Source organism: Heptranchias perlo, chromosome 38, assembly GCF_035084215.1.
Source record: "Heptranchias perlo isolate sHepPer1 chromosome 38, sHepPer1.hap1, whole genome shotgun sequence".
Classification (NCBI taxonomy): Eukaryota; Metazoa; Chordata; class Chondrichthyes; order Hexanchiformes; family Hexanchidae; genus Heptranchias; species Heptranchias perlo.
Genome location: NC_090362.1, coordinates 8,103,213 through 8,127,759, shown reverse-complemented (window position 1 = coordinate 8,127,759; position 24,547 = coordinate 8,103,213). Strand labels below are relative to the sequence as shown.

At 44.6% G+C, this 24,547-nt stretch overlaps 1 protein-coding gene across 3 annotated transcripts in view; it reads left to right on the top strand.

Annotated features, from left to right (window-relative positions):
* Positions 1-24,547, top strand: part of sv2 (synaptic vesicle glycoprotein 2) — a 77,290-nt gene that overhangs the window by 5,783 nt on the left and 46,960 nt on the right. For all 3 annotated transcript variants that reach the window (XM_067973373.1, XM_067973374.1, XM_067973375.1), the window contains exons 2-5: positions 8,875-8,970; positions 10,980-11,141; positions 14,325-14,487; positions 17,643-17,764. In XM_067973373.1, the coding sequence (XP_067829474.1) occupies positions 8,875-8,970; positions 10,980-11,141; positions 14,325-14,487; positions 17,643-17,764 (543 nt within the window). The remainder of the gene's footprint in view (positions 1-8,874; positions 8,971-10,979; positions 11,142-14,324; positions 14,488-17,642; positions 17,765-24,547) is intronic.

Genomic DNA, 24,547 nt, shown 5'->3' with positions numbered 1-24,547 from the left:
CCCCCCCCAAATTATGTGAATTTTACACCCCTGAAATTTTGCAGAATGTACAATAGTTGGGACTCATCCAACAATGACAGCACCAAAAACAGAGAACTCCTCTTTACTCCCCCTCCCTACACTCTCTGGCTGGGATCACTGCACTGGTGTCCCTGGTTGCAGCAGTGCATTTGTTCCCTTTGGGCTCCAGTCCTGCTCTGGTGGCCTTTAATTCTCTTTGCGTCCCTTTGCTGGATCTCTAATTCATCTCTGGCATCCTTTTCCTGCCTTTACCGTGGCTCAGTGGGTAGCACTCTCACCTCTGAGTCAGGAAGTTGTGGGTTCAGTTCCCACCCCAGAGACTTTTTTTTAATTCATTCATGGGATGTGGGCGTCATTGGCAAGGCCAGCATTTATTGCCCATCCCTAATTGCCCTGAGAAGGTGGTGACGAGCCGCCTTCTTGAACCGCTGCAGTCCGTGTAGTGAAGGTTCTGCCACAGTGCTGTTAGGAAGGGAGTTCCCGGATTTTGACCCAGCGACGATGAAGGAACGGCGATATATTTCCAAGTCGGGATGGTGTGTGACTTGGAGGGGAACGTGCAGGTGGTGTTGTTCCCATGTGCCTGCTGCCCTTGTCCTTCTAGGTGGTAGAGGTCGTGGGTTTGGGAGGTGCTGTCGAAGAAGCCTTGGCGAGTTGCTGCAGCGCATCCTGTGGATGGTACACACTGCAGCCACTGTGCGCCAGTGGTGAAGGGAGTGAATGTTTAGGGTGGTGGATGGGATGCCAATCAAGCGGGCTGCTTTGTCCTGGATGGTGTCGAGCTTCTTGAGTGTTGTTGGAGCTGCATTCGTCCAAGCAAGTAGAGAGTATTCCATCACACTCCTGACCTGTGCCTTGTAGATGGTGGAAAGGCTTTGGGTAGTCAGGAGGTGAGTCACTCGCCACAGAATACCTAGCCACAGTATTTATGTTTAAGCACATGATCTAGGCTGACACTCCAGTGCAGTACTGAGGGAGTGCTGCACTGTCAGAGGTGCCGTCTTTCGGATGAGACGTTAAACTGGGGCCCCGTCTGCCCTTTCAGTTAGACGTAAAAGATCCCATGGCACTATTTTGAAGAAGAGCAAGGCGAGTTCTCCCCGGTGCCCTGGCCAATATTTATTCCTTAACCAACATCACTAAATCAGATTATCTGATCATTATCACGTTGCTGATTGTGGGACCTTGCTGTGTGTAAATTGGCTGCCGTGTTTTCTATATTAAAACGGTGACTACACTTCAGAAGTACTTAATTGGCTGTAAAGAACTTTGGGAAATCCTGAGGTCATGAAAGTCACTCTAGAAATGCAAGTTCTTTCTTTCTTTTCTCTCTCTTCCTCCTCCAGCCTCTAACCCTGCTCAACTGGATGACTGCACTTGGTTTTGACTCTGCCCCCGAGCAATGCCACTGGAGATTGACTTGTAGTAGCTAAAGTCTTGTTTATGGTTCAGGGACCCTAAGAACCACAAAACAGGAAGTGAGAAATAGGTGCAATTGACCAGTTCAGAGTTCAGTTCATTACTTTGTGTAGGGAAAAAAAAATCATCCTTCCAGAATGCTAACCTTACCATCTTCCCTTTACAGCAGCCAGCTGTTCCTTGAGTCTAGTGCCCATCCCGACAACACATACCTGCTGCTGTAAGAGATACTTCCAGATGTCTCTTGTTCATAGTCCTGCACCTGTACCCTCTTGTCCAGCTGCCCTGGCATATCTGAAAATCCTGTTAAGTATCCTGTAAACCTTTATAAGGTCCCCTCTGAAGCATCTCTTTTATGAGGCCGACTAGCCCTGGTTATCCAGTCATTCCTTATGGCTCGTCATTCCAACACTGGGGACCATCCTTGTTGTTTTACTCTGTACCTCCTCTAGAGTCTGGATGGCCCCCTTAAGTTTTAGTTATCAGAACTATGAGGATTATGACAGGAGCAGTCTGACCAGGACACCATACTTCTTCAGCATGACTTCTGACGATTTCAGCTGCACTAATTTGGCAATTATAGCCCAAAATGTGGTTGCTTCCCAGAACTGTGGTTGCTTCATTGTTGCATCACTCTGTTTGCAAATGATAAGTAAAATAACACACAGGTTTCTTTCAAATTCCCCCATGGCAAGTTCTGCTCCACTCGTGGAGCACACGTGACTCCTATTTTTTTTACTTTCAGTTTGCAGTACTTTGCATTTGATGTGCTGAATTTTATCTGCCACTGATCGGCCTTGTTGAGTTCTCTTTGTAAGATCTTAGCTGTCACCTGTAAGTCTACAATTTGTTTCCCCTCCTTCTCCCCAATCTTGGCGTCACCTGTGAATTTAATTACCTTGCACTGAGACTGAAAAATCCAGGTCCTTTATGTATCCCATATCCTTTATGTATCTCATAAACAGGAGGTATCCCAGCATGAATCCCTGGTGCGTTCCCTCAGTACTTTCCTCATTTCAGTGGAGCTCCCTTCATAACTACCCTCGGCTTCCTTCCCTTTGGCCCATTACTAACCCACCAACTTGCAATAACAACCTGGATTTCTATGGTGATCCTCAGCTGCAGAGAGATATCATAACATGCTTTATAGGGCAGCAGGCAAAGAGTGGGCACCAAGCAGGAGGCAGAAAGGAAAAGCAAGGATTGGATTGCAGGGGGGGTGGCAAAACCATCATGAGAAAGAAGAGTCTTAGGCTTTTGGGAGGGAGGTGACAAAACAGAGGTGTGCCGAGGGAGGGAATTTGAGGGTGGAAGCATTCGTGATCAAAGGAACCACTAGTTGAGAAGTAGTCGGCTTCAGTTTTGATGACTTTTAGCTGGTGAAAGTTTTGGCTGACCCAGGTCTTGATGTCGGACAGACAGCTGTCAGGAAGCAAAGCTGGGTGTCGTTAGCATGTATGTGGAAACTGATCCCATGTCTACAGGACGGGTAGCAAATAATGAAGACGAGGTAGCCAAGAGTGCAGCCATTGAGCACACTTGAGGTCGAAAAGAGTGAAGTCTATTAAGGAGGTTCTTGTACTTATCAAAGGTCTTTTGGAAGTTTGACTATGTTGTATGGGATATGTCACCATGGGATATTATCTCCTTTATGACGTTAGTGAGACAAGATCTGCCCCTTCTGAAGTCACATTGAAGGTTAAAATACAGATGCTCTTCTGTTTCGCTTTTGATTATTTTCCGATTATGAAGGTCAGATTAGTAGCTCTGTAGTTATGTCTCCCTACCTGAATGCGGCAAGTACATTTGCCTGTTTCCAGTCTGTTGGAATCTCCCCAGTGTTCACTGACTCCCTCATGATGGCTGTCTGTGCTTCACAAATCTCCTTCCTTGTCTCTCTATCCTGGGGTAGAGTTCATCTGTCCTTGGGAATTTGTTAGTTTTCAGTCTTTTGAGGCTATCTGGAACCACAGCTTCACTTTGGGAGCACAGACAAGATGTCTGATGTGGGAGGAAGTATTGTTATTCCCCTCCCTTGATAACACCTGCCAAGTGGTTTACTCTTAAACCTCATTTTCAATTCCACATGGTCCCTTAGCGTTTTAACTTTTCTCCCAGATCACTGTTAAGAACATAGGAACAGGAGTGCGCCATTCAGATTAGATCATGGCTGATCTTAACTCCATTTATCCGCCTTGGTTCTGTAACCCTTAATACCCTGACTTAACAAAAATCTATCAATCTCGGTTTTTAAATTTTCAATTGACCCCAACCTCAACAGCTTGTTCCAGATTTCCACTACCCTTTGTGTGAAGAAGTGCTTCCTGACATCACCCCTAAACAGCCTAGCTCTAATTATAAGGTTATGCCCCCTTGTTCTGGACTCTCCCACCGGAGGAAATAGTTTCTCTCTATCTACCCTATCAATTCTTTTAAACATCTTAAACACCTCAATTAGATCATCCCTTCATCTTGTATACCCAAGGTAATACAAGCCTAATGCGATCTGTCCTCATAATTTAACCTTCTAAGCCCCGGTATCATACTGGTGAATCTGCGCTGCACCCTCTCCAAGGCCAATATTTCCTTCCTGAGGTTAACTAAACGTACAGAGTATTGGAAGAATCTTTGCATGAGGGCTTGACAGGGTAGATACTGAGAGGCTGTTTCCCATGGCTGGAGAGTCTAGAACTAGGGGTCATAGTCTCAAGATAAGGGGTTGGCCATTTAGGACCGAGATGAGGAAAAAATTCTTTACTCGGAGGGCTGTGAATCTTTGGAATTCTCAACTTCAGGAGGGCTGTGGATGCTCAATCTTTGAGTATATTAAAGACTGAGATCGATGGATATTTGGACTTTAAGGGAATCAAGGAATATGGGGATAGGGTGGGAAAGTGGAGTTGAGGTGGAAGATCAGCCATGATCTTGTTGAATGGCGGAGCAGGCTCAAGGGGCCATATTTACTCCTGCTCCTATTTCTTATGTTCTTAATCCACTGCATAGTCAACGACATTACCAAGTATAAACTTGCCAGTCTCGGTTCAGCCGACAGCAGTGGACACCCGCTTTTTTGGTAGGTCTCTAGTTTTGCTGCTGCAACCTTGACCCCCCCCGAGCTAGCCTGAGCCAGTTCGGCCGGTTGGTGAGCTTGTATTCTCATGCAGTATTGCAGCATTTCTGTCGCATTGGACCAGTTCAGCTTCTGCTCGGAAGCTCGTGACTATTTTTCTCTGTATAGTTGTTTTCAAAATGAAAGAAAATTGGTATTTAAAATTGAAGAATACTCTGTACTGTTCTCTGCTCCTATTCTCTAAAGGCCCACTGAAGGCCTATTTAGTAGACTGGCTCTCTGCTTTTCAAATTGGCCTCCCAGCAGGTCGATGGGGAGAACAAGAGGAACATATGAACATGGGAGAGCCACATACTGGGGCCATTATGGTGTTGGTCTCCCAAAGCCTACAGCAAAGGTATTGTGCATGTAAAGACACTTGAATTTTTAATGTAAATACACCAGAGCTGAAGCACAGAGTGAACAGAGTAAGAATCTGAGAATTTGGTCGGAATTAGATGTAGAGGGGGAAGGAGGTGCTAAATTTTTTTTTAAAAAAGCTAAACAAACTAAGAAGTAATTATCTATAAATAAATATAGACTAAGATATGGCAGAGCAGGTTGTGTGACTGAACTGCAGTATTGAGCTGGAGTGCGAGTTGGAGACACTCCAACACATAAAGGAGTGGGGAGGAGTATCTGGACAGTTTGTTCCAGACCTGGGTCACACCTCATAGAGAGATACAGGATCAGAAGGGGGTAGGTGTGACCGATAGTGTACAGAGTATGGGGAACCCAGGTAAGATAGAGAACGAGGATCTGCAGAAACTGATCCTATCCAACAGGTACAATGTACTTACTACCTGTGGGGAAGGTGGGAGGGGGGGAGGAGGGGGGGGAGGAGGAGGGGGAGGGGGAGGGGGAGGAGGGGAGGGGGAGGAGGGGAGGGGAGGGGGGGAGGGGGGGGAGGGGGAGGAGGAGGAGGGGGGAGGGGGAGGAGGGGAGGGGGAGGAGGGGAGGAGGAGGGGGGAGGAGGAGGAGGGGGGAGGGGGAGGAGGGGGGAGGGGGAGGAGGGGGGAGGGGGGGAGGAGGGGAGGGGGGGGGAGGAGGGGGGGGGAGGAGGGAGGGAGGGGGGGGGGGGAGGAGGGGAGGAGGAGGGGGGGGGGGGAGAGGAACAGGAGGAGGAAGAGGAACAGGAGGAACTGGTGTGAAAGGATATTGGAGATGGAGGGGTAAGATCCAGTCGTTGTGGTCCATGATGGGACCAACAACATAGGAAAGTGTAGGCAAGAGATCCTATCCAGAGAGTACCAGGAGCTAGGAGCTAAATTTAAAAAAAAACAGGACCTCGGGGGTTATAATCTCAGGATTATTACCCGAGCCATGTGCAAATTGGTGGGGGGGGGGAAGGGGGAAGGAGGAGGGTTGGGCTCAGGTGGAAAAGGTAGTATAAATAATAATTCTAAAACAAACGAAAAGGAAGAGAGTAGAGTAATAATCACACATTATGCTTTAGGCACTACAGGTAATGGTAAAACTAAAAGATGTAAAGTATTTAAATCAGGAGAGGGAAATAAGAAATGAGAGAAAAACAACGTTCGAGCAGAAGAACAGGATAGGGTTTGTGACCCAAATAAGCGTTCTTTATACAAACGCACGGAGTATAAGGAACAAATTGAATGAATTGCAGGTGCAAATTGAACCTAGAGGGTACGACATGGTGGCCATTACTGAGACATGGCTGCAAGATGGTCAGGGCTGGGATTTGAATATACCTGATTATAAGGTCTAAAGGAAAGGAAACTGGTAGAGAGGGTGGAGTAGCCTTAGTGATTAAGGATGAAATTACTTCAATGACGAGAGGATATAACGAGAAGTATGCAGGCAATGGCAACTATCGGTAGAATTAAGAAATAGAGAAAAATTTAAGACTGTAGTGGGAATTGTGCAGAGGCCCCCTCGTAGCAGCTGTGAATTGGTAAAATGTATAAGTGCAGAGGTTAGACAAGCATGTAGCAAAGGCAGAGTGGTTTTAATGGGGGATTTTAACTTTCATATAAATTGGGATAAGCAGACGAGCTTATGTCAGAAAGGTAACAAATTTCTAGTGTGTTTAAGACAGCTTTCTGCAACAGTATGTCCTAGAACCAACAAGGGGGCCATATTAGATTTAATATTCGTAGAATGGTTACAGGACAGAAGGAGGCCATTCGGCCCATCGAGCCTGCACCGGCTCTACCCCAAGGAAACTAATTTTGACTCAGGGACGGGGACTCACCATAATTAATGTAAGCAAATTAACAGTAATAAAGAAAATAATGGCACTAAAGAGTGACAAATCCCCAGGACCAGATGGTTTCCATCCCAGGGTTTTAAAGGAAGTAGTTGAGAACATTGCAGATGCCCTAACTATAATCTTTCAAAGTTCTCTCGATTCAGGAACTGTTCCTTTAGATTGGAAAATTGCACGTCACTCTGCTATTTAAGAAAGGTGAGAGAGGGAAACCAGGCAATTATAGACCAATTAGCCTAACATCTGTTGTTGGGAAATAACAAGAGTCTATAATTAAGGATAGAGTGACTGAACACCTTGAAAATTTTCAGCTGATCAGAGAGAGCCAGCATGGATTTGTAAAGGGTAGTTCATGCCTGACGAACCTGATTGAATTTTTTGAATAGTTGGCTAATGTCTATGGCAGGGGAACGTCTATGGATGTTGTTTATATGGACTTCCAGAAGGCATTCAGTAAAGTCCCTCGTAAGAGACTGTTAGCTAAAGTTGAAGCTCATGGAAATGAGGGCAAATAATTGATCTGGTTAGGAAATTGGCTGTGCGGCAGGAGACAGAGAGCAGGGATAATGGGCAGGTACTCAAATTGGCAAGGTGTGATTAGTGCTGTCACACAGGATCTGTGTTGGGGCCTCAACTATTCACTGTATTTATTAACGACTTAGATGACTGGGTAGAGAGCCACATATCCAAGTTTGCCAATGACACAAAGATAGGCAGCATTGTTATTAATAGATTAAGTGAATGGGCAAAACTGTGGCAAAAGGATTTCAATGTAGGCAAGTGTGAAGTCACTTTGGCCCTAAAAAGGATAGATCAACGTACTTTCTAAATGGTGAAAACCTCGAAACAGTGGAGGCCCAAAGAGACTTAGGGGTCCATGTACATGCATCATTAAAATGTCATGGATAAGTACAGGAAATAATCAGAAGGCTAATGGAATGCTGGCCTTTATATCTAGAGGACTAGAATACAAGGGGGTAGAAGTTATGCTACAGCTATACAAAGCCCTAGTTAGACCACACCTGGAGTACTGTGTTCAGTTCTGGGCACTGCACCGTAGGGAAGATATATTAGCCTTAGAGGGAGTGCTGGGTAGATTTATCAGAATGATACCTGGACTTCAAGGGTTAAATTACAAGGCGAGATTACACAAGCCAGCGTTGTATTCCCTGGACTATTAAGAAGATTAAGGAGTGATTTAATCGGAGTTTTCAAGATATTAAGGGGAACTGATAGGGTAGATAGAGAGAAACTATTTCCTCTGGTTGGGGAGTCTTGGACTAGGGGACATAGCCTAAAAATTAGAGCCAGGACTTTCAGGAGTGAAGTTGGGAAACACTATCTACATGCAAAGGGTGGTGGAAGTTTGGAACTCTCTTCCACAAACGGCAGTTGATGCTAGCTCAATTGTTAATTTTAAATCTGAGATTGATAGATTTTTGTTAAACAAAGGTATTAAGGGATTATGGGGCTAAGGCAGGTACATGGAGTTAGGTCACTGATCAGCCATGATCTCATTGAATGACGCAACAGGCTCGAGGGACTAAATGGCCTACTCCTGTTCCTAGTGATCCTAGCTCCGGCCCAAATAAAAATTTCACTGTCAAATGGTTTGGGCATGTGACTTAGTTCAGTTTTTCTTTTAAGCCCCACTTGCGACACTCAGTGCCTCTATCCTGCTGTTTATCTCCGAGCAGAACATTTCTCTTAGTAACAATGAGGTTCTTTCTTCAAATTTTTAAACGTTTTTTTTTAAACTTGCCAACTTCGAATTGGGTTTGTTTGTCAGAGGGTCCTCCTGGAATATTTAGTCCTGTCTCTCTGAAGGAAAAAAACGGATTTTCTTGTTAACTGAAAGCAGTATATGTATACATATGTGCTTGGTAACCGTCCGTTTCTCGAAACAGCTGTGTTGTTTGTGGGTCCTTCCTGATCCATTGAGGAATGTTAACAATTCGATATCCGTAAATCGGAGTTTCGTGCCAACTTCAGATTATTGTAGAGCTCCTCCAGCCCTCCTTGCTTTATCTCCACTCAGAGTAGCTGCTTTGAACCAATCTGCCCGGTAACAAAATGACGACTTCTCTTGCAGACGAAGTTATTTTTGAACAGAAAAAAGCTGGCAAGTCTGTTGGAAGGGAGAGTCACCATGTCGCATTCACCTTTGAAGAAGCAGTCGAAGAAGCAGGTAAAATTTGTTCCTGTAATCCTTTGTGTTTTTTAAAAAACAATACTGGCTCTGTTGTAATATTTTTCTCTCTCTCTCTCTCTCTCTCTCTCTCTCTCTCTTTTGCTCACTGTGGCAAAATGGTTTCACTTAAGTTTAGCATCGCCTTCGGATGAGACGAGGTACTCAGGATGTGGGGAAATTGCACAAACCACTGGTGTATTGATGCATCAGCTGTGGCTCAGTCGCCTCTGGGTCAGAAGGCTGTGGGTTCAAGTCCCACTCCAGAGACTTGAGCACAAAATCTAGGCTAAGTGCTGTACTGTCGGAGGTGCCATCTTTCGGATGAGACGTTAAACCGTAACCTCATCTGCCCTCTCAGATGGACATAGAAGACCCCATGGCCACTATTTCAAAGAAGAGCAGGGGAGTTCTTCCCGGTGTTCTGGCCAATATTTATCCCTTAATCAACATCTCTAAAAACAGATTATCTGGTCGTTATCACATTGCTGTTTGTGGGAGCTTGCTGTGCACAAATTGGCTGCTGCGTTTCCTACATTACAACAGTGAATACACTTCAAAAGTACTTAATTAGCTGTAAAGTGCTTTGGAATATCGTGACAGTCTTTCTTTTTGCATGAGCACTCTGTTAGACCGAAGCTATCAATCCAAGAAAGAATACAGAATCGTATGGATGTGGGTTGCACATTCCATTGAGAAATCCTATGTAAACATTCCTGTGGAGATTCTCATGTTAAAATGCCCACAAGCAGTGGGTGATGGTTTCCCTGTCATGGTTCTCCTTAATGCCAGTAGCTGGTGCTCTAATAGGATATCCAGTGTTTATCTGATCACTGATCTGTAAAGCTGTTTGCAACAGCACAAATCACTGAAAATGCTTTGAATCTTCAGCATGCATTTGCAGGCCTCTTACTCAATCTTTCTCTCCGCTACATCACATCACCTCACTAAGCATCGAAGAACGAAGCCATTGTCTTCAGCCCCCGCCGCAAACTCCGTTCCCTAGCCACCGACCTCACCCCCCTCCCTGGCCCTTGTCTCTGGCTGAACCAAACTGTTCGCAACCATGGTATGCTATTTAACCCTGAGCTGAGCTTCCGCCCCTATATCCTCTCCAACACCAAGACTGCCTACATCCACCTCCATGGCATTGCCCGTCTTTCCAGCTGACTTAGCCCATCTGCTGCTGAAACCCTCATCCATGGTTTTGTTACTTCCATACTTGACTATTCCAATGCTCCCGAGGTCGGTCGGTCTCCTCTCCTCCACCCTCCATAAAGTTAAGCAACTTTAAAACTGCTGCCCATATCCTAAGTTGCACCAAGTCCCCGTGCTTACCGATCTACATTGACACTCAGTCCCCGAATGCCTCCATTTTAAAATACTCATCCTCATGTTCAAATCCCTCCATGGCCTTGCCCCTCCCTATCTCTGTAACCTTCTCCAGTCCTACAACCCTCTGAGATCTCTGCGTTTTCCAACTCTGGCCTTTTGTTCATCCCCCACTTCCTTTGCCTCACCTTTGGTGGTGGTGGTGTCTTCAGCTCTCTAGGCCCCAAGTTCTGGAAACCCCTCCCTAAACCTCTCTGCCTCTCTCTCCTCCTTTTAAGACGCTCCTTCAAACCTACCTCTGACCAATTGGGTCACCTGTCCTAATGTCTCCTTCTTTGGCTCAGTGTCAATTTGCGTCTGATTATGCTCCTGTGAAGTGCCTTGGGACATTTTACTATGTTAAAGGTGCCATATATATGCAAGTTGTTGTAAAGCCCAAGTTCATTGGAAATCTGAAGTATTCCAAAGTAAAACCCTTGACCATAAAGGCAGCACTGATATCACTGCAGAGCACAATGCTCTGGAATGTTTCAATGCAAGTTGTACTCCAGGGATCTGAATTCTAAGAGTTGCAATAATTCTTAAGTGTTGCAATAGTGTGGTTTTTCTCTGTACGTTATACTTTATTGCTGCTGGAAAGCTTCATTTTATGTTCTGTGCATTCTGTGTTTTTCCAGGTTTTGGGAGATTCCACATGGCGCTCTTGGTTATCTGCGGGTGGGCGAATGCCAGCGATGCTATTGAAATTCTGTGCGTATCATTCCTGCTTCCCACTGCCCGGTGTGATCTTCAACTTGGCACCGCAGATATGGGTTGGCTGACAGCAAGCATCTTCCTAGGTATACCTATTACAACCTCCGACTATTCATCGTGCCAACAGCCGATGCCCACGTTGGTCTCGACTCGAGTCAGTAGCAGGGACAGTAGAGATGCCAAACGTGAAGCTGAGAATTGGCAGACTTGAGTCTGATGGGGAAATGTTTCCATGTCCCATTTTCTCCCATCATGCTGGACGGGGGCAGGGTCTGAATGGTGTGTCCTCCTTCCACCAAGACTGAGAGACAATCTAGTCTCCAAGAGCTTCTTTGCAGAAAACTCAGTATTGGTTTGTGACTGGATGATGGTGCATCTTGCAGGATAGCACTGGACCCATCGGCTATGGTAGCCTAGTGGTTATGGTACTGGACTAGCAATTCAGAGGTTGAGATCAAGTCCCACCACTGCAAGTTGGGAATTGAATTCAGTAAAATCTGGTCATTTATGTGCTGCCACGAGATAAAACCATGAAAGCTGCCGGATTGTTGTAAAAACAAATGTCCTTCAGGGACCCCAAGCAGCCCGGCCTACATGCGACTCCAGTCCCACCCTACACGGTTGACTCAACGCCCTCATTAATGATGGGCAATAAACGTGGCCTTGCCAGTGTGGCCTGCAACCCGAGAACAAATATAAAGAAAATGTTCCTTGAAACAGAGTGCAGATGTAGGCAGAACAAGAGCTCGCAGAGTCTTTGGTATGAGTCAGTGGGCTCCTAGAGAAGGTCAGCTCTTGGGTTGAAACTTTTAATCTTCTAGGTGGGATTCCTAGTGTTTAACTGCTAAATAAATTAGGGCACATGTAAGTCCAGTAGCCACTTATACTAGTTGGAGAGCAGCAGTGACTGAGAGGAATGGGATTTTTTGATGAGCAGCAGTTTGTGGGATGTGTTCAGACAATAATAATTTGACTCTATTCCCGCGAGTAACCTAACTGAGAGATTGACCGTGGCAAGCTACTGCTGCGCACAAGTAAATGGCTTGTGCAAACTGCCAAATAAACTCCTGCGGGTGTTCCATGTGGTTATCTACTACCTGCTGCCAGCAGCTGATAAGCTGGAGCCTGCCCATGTCCTGGCCCTCATTTCCTATCACTCGCACCTTAGAAATGGATCTAGCCTTAATAACTCTAGGCAACCATTAAAATTAAGTTCCTAGGTTATCCAAATCAGTATTTGAACCATCAGCTGTTATCGTCAATCAAGTTTACAAATAATGGCTGTGAATTTCCTGAAACAGCGTAACTGGCAAGTTCCGCCGAAATGACATTGATTTTTCCTGCCGGCGCATATCTCACCAGCAAATAGCAGAAAGGAAAAAACGGTGTGAAACAAGTGGAAATCAATGTAAACACAGAACCCGAGGAAATCGCCCAACTTATACCATATTCCTTTTCTAAGTCCCTAAGCATGAAAATTAAAATTTGTAGCCATCAAACCATCATTTATATGCACATTTGGCACAGCATGTTTAAGAAAATGCAATTGTGGAAGTTTTTTGATTTTTAATGCAAATCCTGCTGATGCCATCGAGATGCATTCAAAGATACAGAAAATACATTTCAAGTCTCAGTGAGGGGAAATTTGAAAAAAAATTGCTGAAAAAAATCGCCATGAAACACCAGAATATGGCTTTGGGTCTTGTTGCGCCTAAATGTTTAGGGGTAAATTTACAGTCCGTTCAGAACTGGTGTAAATCCAGGAAATTCGCGTAAACTGCACTTTTGCATGGAGGAGCGGAGCTACGTTAATGAGCAGCAGAGGGATTTGGCTGAAATTTCGTGGAATCAGCGTAAAAACCTGCGCAAGTCACTGTACTTATGCTGTTGTTTCGATAGATGTTTCCAGGAAATTCCTGGCCAATTTTTTTTAAAAGAAAAATAATTTTGTACAATGATTAAAGTAGCAGAGTGTGTGTGATGTGAAGTATCCACATTGGTGTGAATCATTGCTTGCTAAAGTCACTTCGATCTATTAATTTACCCATTTTGAAGAGAGTTAGCAGATTCGGGGAGCTCTCCCGTCTCATTGGGCCGATCAGTTTTGTTTGAAGAAGTTTCTAGGTGGTCATTAGTGTAGCAGGAAAGTGCTACTCTATCCACATTTAGAAGGGGAAAGAAATGGTCTTTTGCCTTATGGCTGGGATCAGTACCACATTAAGTGCATGGTTGAGTTGTAAGCACACATCTAATCACTCGTGTCAGTGCTGCCTGTGTCTCTTTACACTTGTAAGTTTTGTCTTCCTATGCATCTTGTCTTTTTTGAAGTTAGCCCATTGAACCCCAGTGTAATTTAAATGGCCACCCTGATCTGATGGAACAAATTGAGTGCGCAGCCTATTTTTTTTTAATTCATTCATGTGGGCGTTGCTGGCAAGGCCAGCATTTATTGCCCATCCCTAATGGCCCTTGCGAAGGTGGTGGTGAGCCACCTTCTTGAACTGCTGCAGTCCGCATGGTGAAGGTTCTCCCACGGTGCTGTTAGGTAGGGAGTTCCAGGATTATGACCCAGCGACGATGAAGGAACGGCGATATATTTCCAGGTCAGGATGGTGTGTGACTTGGAGGGGAACGTGCAGGTGGTGGTGTTCCCATGCACCTGCTGCCCTTGTCCTTCTAGGTGGTAGAGGTCGCAGGTTTGGGAAGTGCTGTCGAAGAAGCCTTAGCGAGTTGCTGCAGTGCGCCTTGTACACTGGTGGAGGGAGTGAATGTTTAATGTGGTGGATGGGGTGCCAATCAAGCGGGCTGCTTTGTCCTGGATGGTGTCGAGCTTCTTGAGTGTTGTTGGAGTTGCACTCATCCAAGCAAGTGGGGAGTATTCCATCACACTCCTGACTTGTGCCTTGTAGATGATGGAAAGGCTTTGGGGAGTCAGGAGGTGGGTCACTCGCTGCAGAATACCCAGCCTCTGATCTGCTCTTGTAGCTACCAGTATTTATGTGGCTGGACCAGTTAAGTCTTGGGTTAATGGTGACCCCCAGGATATTGATTGGCGATGGTAATGCCGTTGAATGTCAAGGGGAGGTGGTTAGATTCTCTCTTGTTGGAGATGGTCATTGTCTGACTTTGGGATGTTTTGGGTTAGTGGAAACTGTGTAGATTGTTCATTCTTTTTAGATTATTTTGACAAGTCTGGTATGTGGATATAAGCCCTGAGAAACATGTTAGATCCAAGCTTGCATTAACAGTGTTTCTCCCTGTTATTGCAGGAATGATGGCCGGGGGTTATGTGTGGGGGGTTCTCGCAGACTTGAGAGGCCGTCAGAAAATTCTTGTCTTCTCACTGACCACGAATGGTATCTTCGGAGCTGTGTCCAGCTTGGCGCCTAATTACTGGCTGTTTCTACTTCTGCGATTCATGAGCGGAATTGGGTGAGTATCAAGTCAGACTGCTACTTTGCTCCCTTCACCTCCCTTGGTTCCCCTGTGTCTTGCACCATCTGTGGCTACGTGCAGATTCCAAGGCACAGAATGCCACCTACTGCTGTGTGATGGAACGTGTTGAACCTTCCTTGAATTGTGCCATATCATTGCTCCACCCTCCCAAAGCTCCCACAGCTGAGCTTGAGAGGGGGCGGGGGGGGGGGAGTCAGATGGCCTCCTCCCAGACTGCCCCTCCTTCCGTGCTGCTCCCAGTCAGTCTCCTAAGAGGTGCATAACTTAGTGGAGAGTTCCCATTCAGTTTTCTCTGCCCACTGTCGGGAGAAGCCTGGGCTTTGCTTGGCACCAGATCAGAAATTGCATAGAATGTATAGCACAGAAACAGGCCATTCGGCCCAACAGGTCTGTGCTGGTACTTATGCTCCATGAGAGCCTCCTCCCACTCTACTTCATCTAATGATGGGTCAAATGGCCTCTTTCTGTACTGTAAATTTTCTATGTTTCTACGTAACCCTATCAACATATCCTTCCATTCCTTTCACCCTCGTGTTTATCTAGCTTCCCCTTAAATGCATCTATGCCATTTGCCTCAATACTCCTTGTGGTAGCAAATTCCACATTCTAATCACTCTCTGGGTAAAGAAGTTTCTCCTGAATTCCCTATTGGATTTATTAGTGACTATCTTACATTTATAGGTCCCTAGTTTTGGTCTCCCCCCGCAAGTGGCAACATCTTCTCTACGTCTACCCTATCAAACCCTTTCATAATCTTAAAGATCTCTATTAGGTTACCCCTCAGCCTCTTCTTTTCTAGAGAAAAGCGCCCCAGCCTGTTCAATCTTTCCCGATAGTTCTAACCTCTCAGTTCTGGTATCGTCCTGAAATTGAGTGGAATGGGGGGATGAACATAAATAGTTTGAGCTTGTTTTTGTGCCTTTCAGTTTAATATGAATCCTCCATGGGATGATTTGTAATTGCTCTGACCCGCCTGTTCTCGAGGTAACTCCCTGCCATTTGCATTGTCTGCAGTTTGTAGTGATTTTTTTAATAGGGTTAATTTCCTAACTAACTGAAGCCTCTCAGGCTCAAAACCATGGGTTTTCATGACGGCAGCCAGCAGTCACATAAGGTGGAAACGCAGATGATTTGGGGGGTGGGAGAAGTACTAAGATATCCTGCATGCTTAAGAACATAAAAAGGGCAGCCATGATGTGGAGATGCCGGTGATGGACTGGGGTTGACAATTGTAAACAATTTTACAACACCAAGTTATAGTCCAGCAATTTTATTTGAAATTCACAAGCTTCCTCCTTCACATTCACCTGAGGAAGGAGGAAGCTTGTGAATTTCAAATAAAATTGCTGGACTATAACTTGGTGTTGTAAAATTGTTTACAAATAAAAAGGGTATTCAGACTGTCCAAGTTGCTCATCCCTCTGGTAGAATTTACATGGAATCTCAGTTATCTGAGGAATGTCAGTTCAAAGATGAAGCAAAGCAGCATTGTGCAACAGTTTAACTAGATAGAACGAACAGCGGGTTTTGTTAGATAATTAACTTGTACTTCAGCGTTTCTCGGATTGGAGTCCCCTCTCACTATATATACATGCTGTCTCTTGCCAGTCCCCTCACTATACATGCTGTCCACACGCGGGCTCCCCTTGCTGTCCACACGCGGGCTCCCCTTGCTGTCCACACGCGGGCTCCCCTTGCTGTCCACACGCGGGCTCCCCTTGCTGTCCACACGCGGGCTCCCCTTGCTGTCCACACGCGGGCTCCCCTTGCTGTCCACACGCGGGCTCCCCTTGCTGTCCACACGCGGGCTCCCCTTGCTGTCCACACGCGGGCTCCCCTTGCTGTCCACACGCGGGCTCCCCTTGCTGTCCACACGCGGGCTCCCCTTGCTGTCCACACGCGGGCTCCCCTTGCTGTCCACACGCGGGCTCCCCTTGCTGTCCACACGCGGGCTCCGCTTGCTGTCCACACGCGGGCTCCGCTTGCTGTCCACACGCGGGCTCCGCTTGCTGTCCACACGCGGGCTCCGCTTGCTGTCCACACGCGGGCTCCGCTTGCTGTCCACACGCGGGCTCCCCTTGCTGTCCACACGCGGGCTCCCCTTGCTGTCCACACGCGGGCTCCCCTTGCTGTCCCTTGCCAGTCCTCTCACACTATATACTTTCTGGCGGTGTCCATGAGCAGCATCGCAGGAGATCCCGAGTATAAAGCACACAAAAAGTTTTATTTCAAACGTGGAAATAGACACAAAGGAGTTGCTCCTTTTTACAGCGTGTATATTTTTTCAGTAAAACCCTGGCACTCAATTTGTAACCTTGATCCATCACATTTTTGTAAAATGCCCCTTCCATCTATTACAATGTAGAACAATAGACTAAAACTTAACAGGCGATAATCAGTTTAAAAAGAACTCTGATAAATGCCATTTTAAGAAGATTGAAAGTTACACGTGACTAGTATAGATCTAGATCATCAAATACTTTATGTAAAACTGCAAAGCTGACAGTCCGTGAATGGACGCCAGGCAACCTTGAAATAAGCTTTGATACAAGACTGTATTCTGCAGACAAATACTCAAGGATAAGGTATCTTCTTCTGTCACGTTCTTTCAACCCACTTTCAGTGCCCATTTCTGATCTGTATAGTATACCTGAAAGAAAAGAAAGACTTGCATCTCTATCGTGCCTTTCACCAACTCAGGACGTCTCAAAGTTCTTTACAACCAAATAAATACTTTTGAAGCGTCATCACTGTTGTAATGTAGGAAACGCGGCAGCCAATTTACGTACAGCAAGGTCACACAAACAGCAATGAGATAAATGACCAGATAATCTGTTTTTTAGTGATGTTGGTTGAGGGATAAATATTGACTAAGACACGGTAGAGAACTCCCCTGCTTTTCTTCAAAATAGTGCCATGGGATCCACGTCCACCTGAGGGCAGACTTAGGTTTAACGTCTCGTCCGAAAGATGGCACCACAGACCTGGATCTAACTGTTCTAGTATTATTAAAGATGTAGACAACATGTTGAGGTAGGCATACTGTGCTTAACCTTGAGTTGCTGGGTGCTCCCAGTACGCTGTATCTTGATTGGTCTTGTGATAATTTTACTCTCTTTTTGCTTCTTTAGTGTTGGTGGTTCTCTACCAATCATATTCTCCTACTTTTCGGAATTCCAACCCCGGAATAAAAGAGGATCCATGGTCAGTGCTTTGGCCACCTTCTGGATGGCAGGGAACATTTTAGGAGCAGGTGGGTACATAGTTGCGGGTCTGAGGAAACGGAGGGCTACATTCGCCCGCTCCGTAACCCACCTTGTTGCAATTGGATTATCTTGTGCCCCTGGAGTTGCCCCTCTGGGCCCTATTTTGTGAAACAGCTCCCGACTCCCAATGCTGTAAGTACTCCCCTGTCCAGATGGGGGCTTTTCCCCCTCCCTCCTCCCCCTCCCCTCACTGATCAGTGAGGGGACTGGCTGCCCATTCACTCAAGACCACAAAACGTTTAACTCACTTGCCAAGCTCAGCCAGGATTTTACTTCTGTGCTGAAGCACCATATGCTTAGATCATTCCACCAACTGATCTCCTAACATTAATTGGCTTATCTCTTGATGAGACGTATCTCCCTCCACCCCCCCCCCCCCCGCCCCGTCAGTTCACCATCCATGATTTTCTCCAGTTTTCTGTAACATTTTCTACACTTCATGCATGATCATAAGCAGCAAGAATCATTTCTCCTACAATATAATCAGCTCTGTCCATTGGGTCTATGCTTGTAACACAGTAAGTGGCAGTACCTGCTTATCCTGCCCAGTTTGCTAACAATTTAAAAGCCGTTCTGAATCTGCTTGTACCATTTGCCCCTTTTTATTTGAAATTTGGCAAAGTTATTCCGCCCATTCCCCTGCTGTCCCACTCTGCAGCCACCAAGTCCTTCTCTGCCAGTTCAAATGCACATTGATGCTGCTTCTCCTGGCAGGGTAGTGTACAATATAATATAATAGGAAAAATAGCTTAACAATACTGAAGTCGGTATTAATATCTTTGTATTATGAGGATGTGTTTTGTGTGATAGAGGCTAACACATGGGTTAGGTTAGGCCATTAGGATTCTGCAGATGAATGCTAAATAATCAGGAACTGTCAGGTTAATGTAATTTAAGAAGCATCAAAGGGTTTGTGTAAGGATTAAAGCTAGTTTGGAACCAACATGTCTCAAATCCAGCTGTTGAGGTGTGATATTTATCATCATGCAAAGTTGTCTTTATCACCTACACAAACAAAGCCCACGTTTCAGTGAGGGTGGAGTGTCACCTGACAATCTCAGAATTGATAGGTTTCTTCCTGATAAGTCATCTGATATTGTCCATCCAGGTGTATAAATAGGTTCACTTTCAGTAATTCTTGGCATCCCATGATGAGAACTGGCCTGGATTGGTTAATAATTCACAGACCCCGAGGAATATCCTACTAGTAAGTATACAGTTGTATAAGTTTGTACTTCTGTCAATGTTAATAAAACCAATAAGCTAATTTATCTCTGGTGTCCGAACCTATATAACTTGGATTAATCTACTCTGTTGATCTAACACTTCTTCCTTTCCTCCCCACCCCCTTTGTCCTTCCACAGAGCCTACTTGTCCTATTGCTGATGCTCCTTTCCTTCAGCGAGGGGCTGGCGTTCCTTTCATCCTTGTGTTCGCACCGAGTCTCCTTGTTCTTCCACTTTTTTTTTTCCTTTTGAAAGTATGGGGTTCATTGTCCTTCTCTGTTACAAATCATAGAATGATACAGCACAGAGGGAGTCCATTTGGCCCATCGTGCCTGTGCCGGCTCTTTGAAAGAGCTATCCAATTAGTCCCACTTCCCTGCTCTTTCCCCATAGCCCGCCACATTTTTCCTCTTCAAGTATTCATCCAATTCCCTTTTAAGTGGCTTCTGTTTGCCGCCAGCCAGGAGAGCCAGTTCTAGCTCCCAGTCCCCATCTTTCTGGGCTCTTATACTTCTTTTTACTGCTGTTTCTTCCTGGTAATTTGCTTTAATTGGACCTTTAAACAGTCTGCTTTTGGTTTTTAGGTGATATTCATTCCACATTAGCTGCCACTAATTGTTAGCATTCAGGCTTTCTCCCAACAAACTTTATTTGCACTTTATTTACAAGGCCAGTTTCCATAGGCAGGTCACCACCACCTCTGACCTGTAACTTAACCTCATGAGCAAAGTGATTGGGATAGCAAACCAGTTAACAATCTACTCTTGGGTATACCCCAGAAATAATACAGGATGTCAACCTCATACTACTGACGTCTGAGAGATGGAGAAACATCAGGCTGACAGGTCATGTATTTCAGGCAAAAGTGCAAAAGGTATTTATTATATAAGAGGTAATTTTACACAGAAGCAAAATACATCAAGAGAGCAATACAGTACTTTGTTCTCATCGATACTTGAAACTTCCTAAACACCAAATAACAAAGTATTCCAATTCTAAGAGTTTTTTTTAAAGAGTCCTTTAATTTAATTCACTGGTTTGATGTTTCCCATGTGGATCATACCTTGGTCTCCATGGAGTTCCGTCTCAGTGCAGATGTGGGAATACAGTTGAAAGAAGTGAACTAAGGATGTGCTGAAAGATTGGACTAATTATACCTGGTCCAGGCAGCTTCTGACACCTTATATCGAAGCAGGCCTTTTAAAATAGGCAAATGCCTTGGAGGAAATTTCATCCTTTCTGAACAGGATGGTAATTGATACTAATTATTTTGATCACCTGAGCAGTTAGGAAGTGGGAAGCAAAGGAAAAAATGGTAATAAGACAAATAGGGCCATAGTACAAAAAAAATGTTAAGATGTCTAAAAATGTTAAAAAGGCAAATCTAAAGGTACTGTATCTGAATGCATGAAGCGTTCGTAATAAGGTAGATGAATTAACAGTGCAAATAGATGTAAACGGATATGATATAATTGCAATTACAGAGACATGGCTGCAGGGTGACCAAGGCTGGGAGCTGAATATCCAGGGGTATTCGATATTTAGGAAGGACAGGCAAAAAGGAAAAGGAGGTGGGGTGATGTTAGTAAAGGATGAGATCAGAGCAATAGTGAGAGAGGATAATGGCTCAGAAAATCAAGATGTAGAATCAGTCTGGGTGGAGTTAAGAAGCACCAAGGGGCAGAAAACACTGGTGGGAGTTGTCTATAGGCCTCAACAGTAGTGGTAATGTAGGGGACGGCATCAAACAGGAAATTAGAGATGCATGTAACAAGAGTACTACAGTAATCATGGGTGACTTTAATCTTCATATAGACTGGCCAAACCAAATTAGCAATAATACTGTGGAGGATGAATTCCTGGAGTGTGTAGGAGATGGTTTTTTAGACCAGTACGTTGAGGAGCCAACCAGGGAACAGGCTATCATAGATTGGGTATTGTGCAATGAGAAGGGGTTAATTAATAATCTTGTTGTGCAGGGTCCTTTAGGGAAGAGTGACTATAACATGATAGAATTCTTCATTAAGATGGAAAGTGAAGTAGTCCAATCCGAAACTAGGGTCCTAAATCTAAACAAAGGAAACTACGAAGGTATGAGGAGTGAGTTGGCTATGATAGATTGGGAAACTTAATTAAAAAGCATGATGGTGGATAGGCAATGGACATTTAAGGAACGAATACTTGAATTGCAACAATTATACATTCCTTTCTGGCTCAAAAACACAAAAAGAAATGCGGCCCAACCATGGCTAACAAAAGAAATTAAGGATAGTATTAGATCCAAAGAGCAGTCATATAAAGTTGCCAGAAAAAGTAGCAAGCCTGAGGATTGGGAGCAGTTTAGAATTCAGCAAAAAAGGACCAAGAGATTGATTAAGAGGGGAAAAATAGAGTATGAGAGTAAACTTGCAAGGAACATAAAAGTGGACTGTAAAAGCTTCTACAAGTATGTAAACAGAAAAAGATTAGTGAAGACAAATGTAGGTCCCTTAGAGTCAGAAACGGGAGAATTTATAATGGGGAACAGGGAAATGGCAGAGCAATTAAACAAATACTTTGGTTCTGTCTTCACGGAAGAGAACACAAATAACTTCCCAGAAATGCTAGGGAACCAAGGGACTAGTGAGAAGGAGGAATTAAAGGAAATTAGTATTAGTTTTAAAAAAATAGTGCTGGAGAAGTTAATGGGACTGAAAGCCAATAAATCCCCAGGACCTGATAATCTGCATCGCAGAGCACTAAAAGAGGTAGCCATGGAAATAGTGGATGCATTAGTTGCCATCTTCCAAAATTCTACAGATTATGGAACAGTTCCTGCAGATTGGAAGGTGGCAAATGTAACCCCACTATTTAAAAAAGGAGGGAGAGAGAAAACAGGGACTACAGACTGGTTAGCCTAACATCAGTAGTAGGGAAAATGCTAGTGTCTATTATAAAGGATGTGATAACAGGACACTTCGAAAATATCAATGGGATTAGACAAAGTCAGCATGGATTTATGAAAGGGAAATCATGTTTGACAAACCTACTGGAGTTTTTTTTGAGGATGTAACTGGTAGAATAGATAAGGGAGAACCAGTAGATGTGGTTTATTTAGCTTTTCAGAAGGCCTTTGATAAAGTCCCACATAAGAGGTTAGTGTACAAAATTAAAGCACATGGGATTGGTGGTAATATACTGGCATGGATTAAAAATTGGTTAACAGATAGGAAATAGAGAGTAGGAATAAATGGGTCTTTTTCGGGGGGCAGGCAGTGACTAGTGGGGTACAGCAGGGATCAGTGCTTGGACCCCAGCTATTCACAATATATATCAATGATTTGGATGAGGGAACCAAATTAATATTTCCAAGTTTGCAGATGACACAAAACTAAGTGGGATCGTGAGTTGTGAGGAAGATGCAATGAGTCTTCAAGGAGATTTAGACAAGTTGAGTGAGTGGGCAAATACATGGCAGACGCAGTATAATGTGGATAAATGTGAAGTTATCCACATCGGAAGGAAAAACAGAAAGACGGAGTATTATTTAAATGGTGATAGATTGGAGAATATTGATGCACAAAGTGACCTGGGTGTCCTTGCACACCAGTCACTGAAAGCAAACATGCAGGTGCAGCAAGCAGTTAGGAAGGCAAATGGTATGTTGGCCTTCAATTCAAGAGGATTTGAGTACAGGAGCAAGGATGTCTTACTGCAGTTATACAGGGCCTTGGTGAGACCACACTTGGAATATTGTGTGCAGTTTTTGTCTCTTTACCTAAGAAAGGATATACTTGCCATAGAGGGAGTGCAGCGAAGGTTCACCAGACTGATTCCTGGGATGGCAGGACTGTCGTATAAGGAGACATTGTGTTGACTCGGCCTGTATTCACTCGAGTTTAGAAGAATGAGAGGGGATCTCATTGAAACACACAAAATTCTGACAGGGCTAGAAAGACTGGATGCAGGGAGAATGTTTCCCCTGGCTGGGGGGGGGGTCCAGAACGAGGGGTCACAGTCTCAGGATATGGGGTCGGACGTTTAGGACTGATGAGAAATTTCTTCACCCAGAGGGTGCTGAACCTGTGGAATTCTCTACCACAGAAGGCTGTGGAGGCCAAGTCACTGAATATACTTAAGAAGGAGCTAGATAGATTTCTAGACACAAGGCATCAAGGGGTATGGGGAGAGAGCGGGAATATGGTATTGAGATAGAGGATCAGCCATGATCATATTGAATGGCGGAGCAGGCTCGAAGGGCCGAATGGCCTACTCCTGCTCCTATTTTCTATGTTTCTAAGCATAATTTTTTCCTGTTTGAAGGAACTGTTTACTAGTTTAGACCTGATGCAAAGCCTGTTGGAACGTTTTATCTGATATGACACCGCTTTAAAGGCTGTGGAAATTGCGTACAATTAGCTCCAATCTGCCACTATCCATTATTGTATATTCACCCTATCCACAAGCTCTCAAAACAAAGAACAGACAGCCATCGTTCCAAATTAAAATCTGTGAATAGCCTTAGCAAAATTCTTACGAACAGATATAATACAGAAATATTTTATAATGATGTAGGCTAGAGCCTATGTGCCTCACAACTGCTATAGTCATTGCTCCTCGAAACTTCCCCTCTTGTTTTTTCTAAGCTCCACACATGCTATAGGAACATAGGAACAGGAGTAGGCCATTCAGCCCCTCGTGCCTGCTCCGCCATTTGATAAGATCATGGCTGATCTGTGATCTAACTCCATATACCTGCCTTTGGCCCATATCCCTTAATACCTTTGGTTGCCAAAAAGCTATCTATCTCAGATTTAAATTTAGCAATTGAGCTAGTATCAATTGCTGTTTGCGGAAGAGAGTTCCAAACTTCTACAACCCTATCCCACACACATCCTCCTCCATAAATCCCAGAAGGTTAAAATGGTGACCTCATCACACAATCTCTTACCCTTGATGAATTCTTTCATAGGACCATAGAACTGTAGAGCTCCTTACTTCCCTCAGTCTTTCTATACTCTTCAGGTTTTTATCATAGAATCATAAATGATAGAATCATAGAATAATACAGCACAGAAGGAGGCCATTCAGCCCATTGTGCCTGTGCCGGCTTTTTGAAAGAGCCTATCCAATTAGTCCCACTCCCTTGCTCTTTCTCCATAGCCATGCAAATTTGTCCTTTTCAAGTATGTATCCAATTCCCTTTTGAAATTGGATCTGCTTCTACCACCTTTTCAGGCAGTTCATTCCAGATAGTATCATAGAATGGTTACAGCACAGAAGGAGGCCATTTGGCCCATCGAGTCCATGCCGGTTCTTTGTAAGAGCAATCCAGTTAATCCCATTCCCCCGCTCTTTCCTCGTAGCCCTGCAAAATTTTTCCCTCCAAGTATTTATCCAATTCCTTTTTGAGAGCCATGATTGAATCTGCTTCCACCACCTTTTCAGGCAGCGCATTCCAGATCATAACTACTCGCTGCATATATAAAAAAAAAAGTTTTTCCTCATGCCACCTTTAGTTCTTTTGCCAATCACCTTAAATCTGTGTCCTCTGGTTGTCGACCC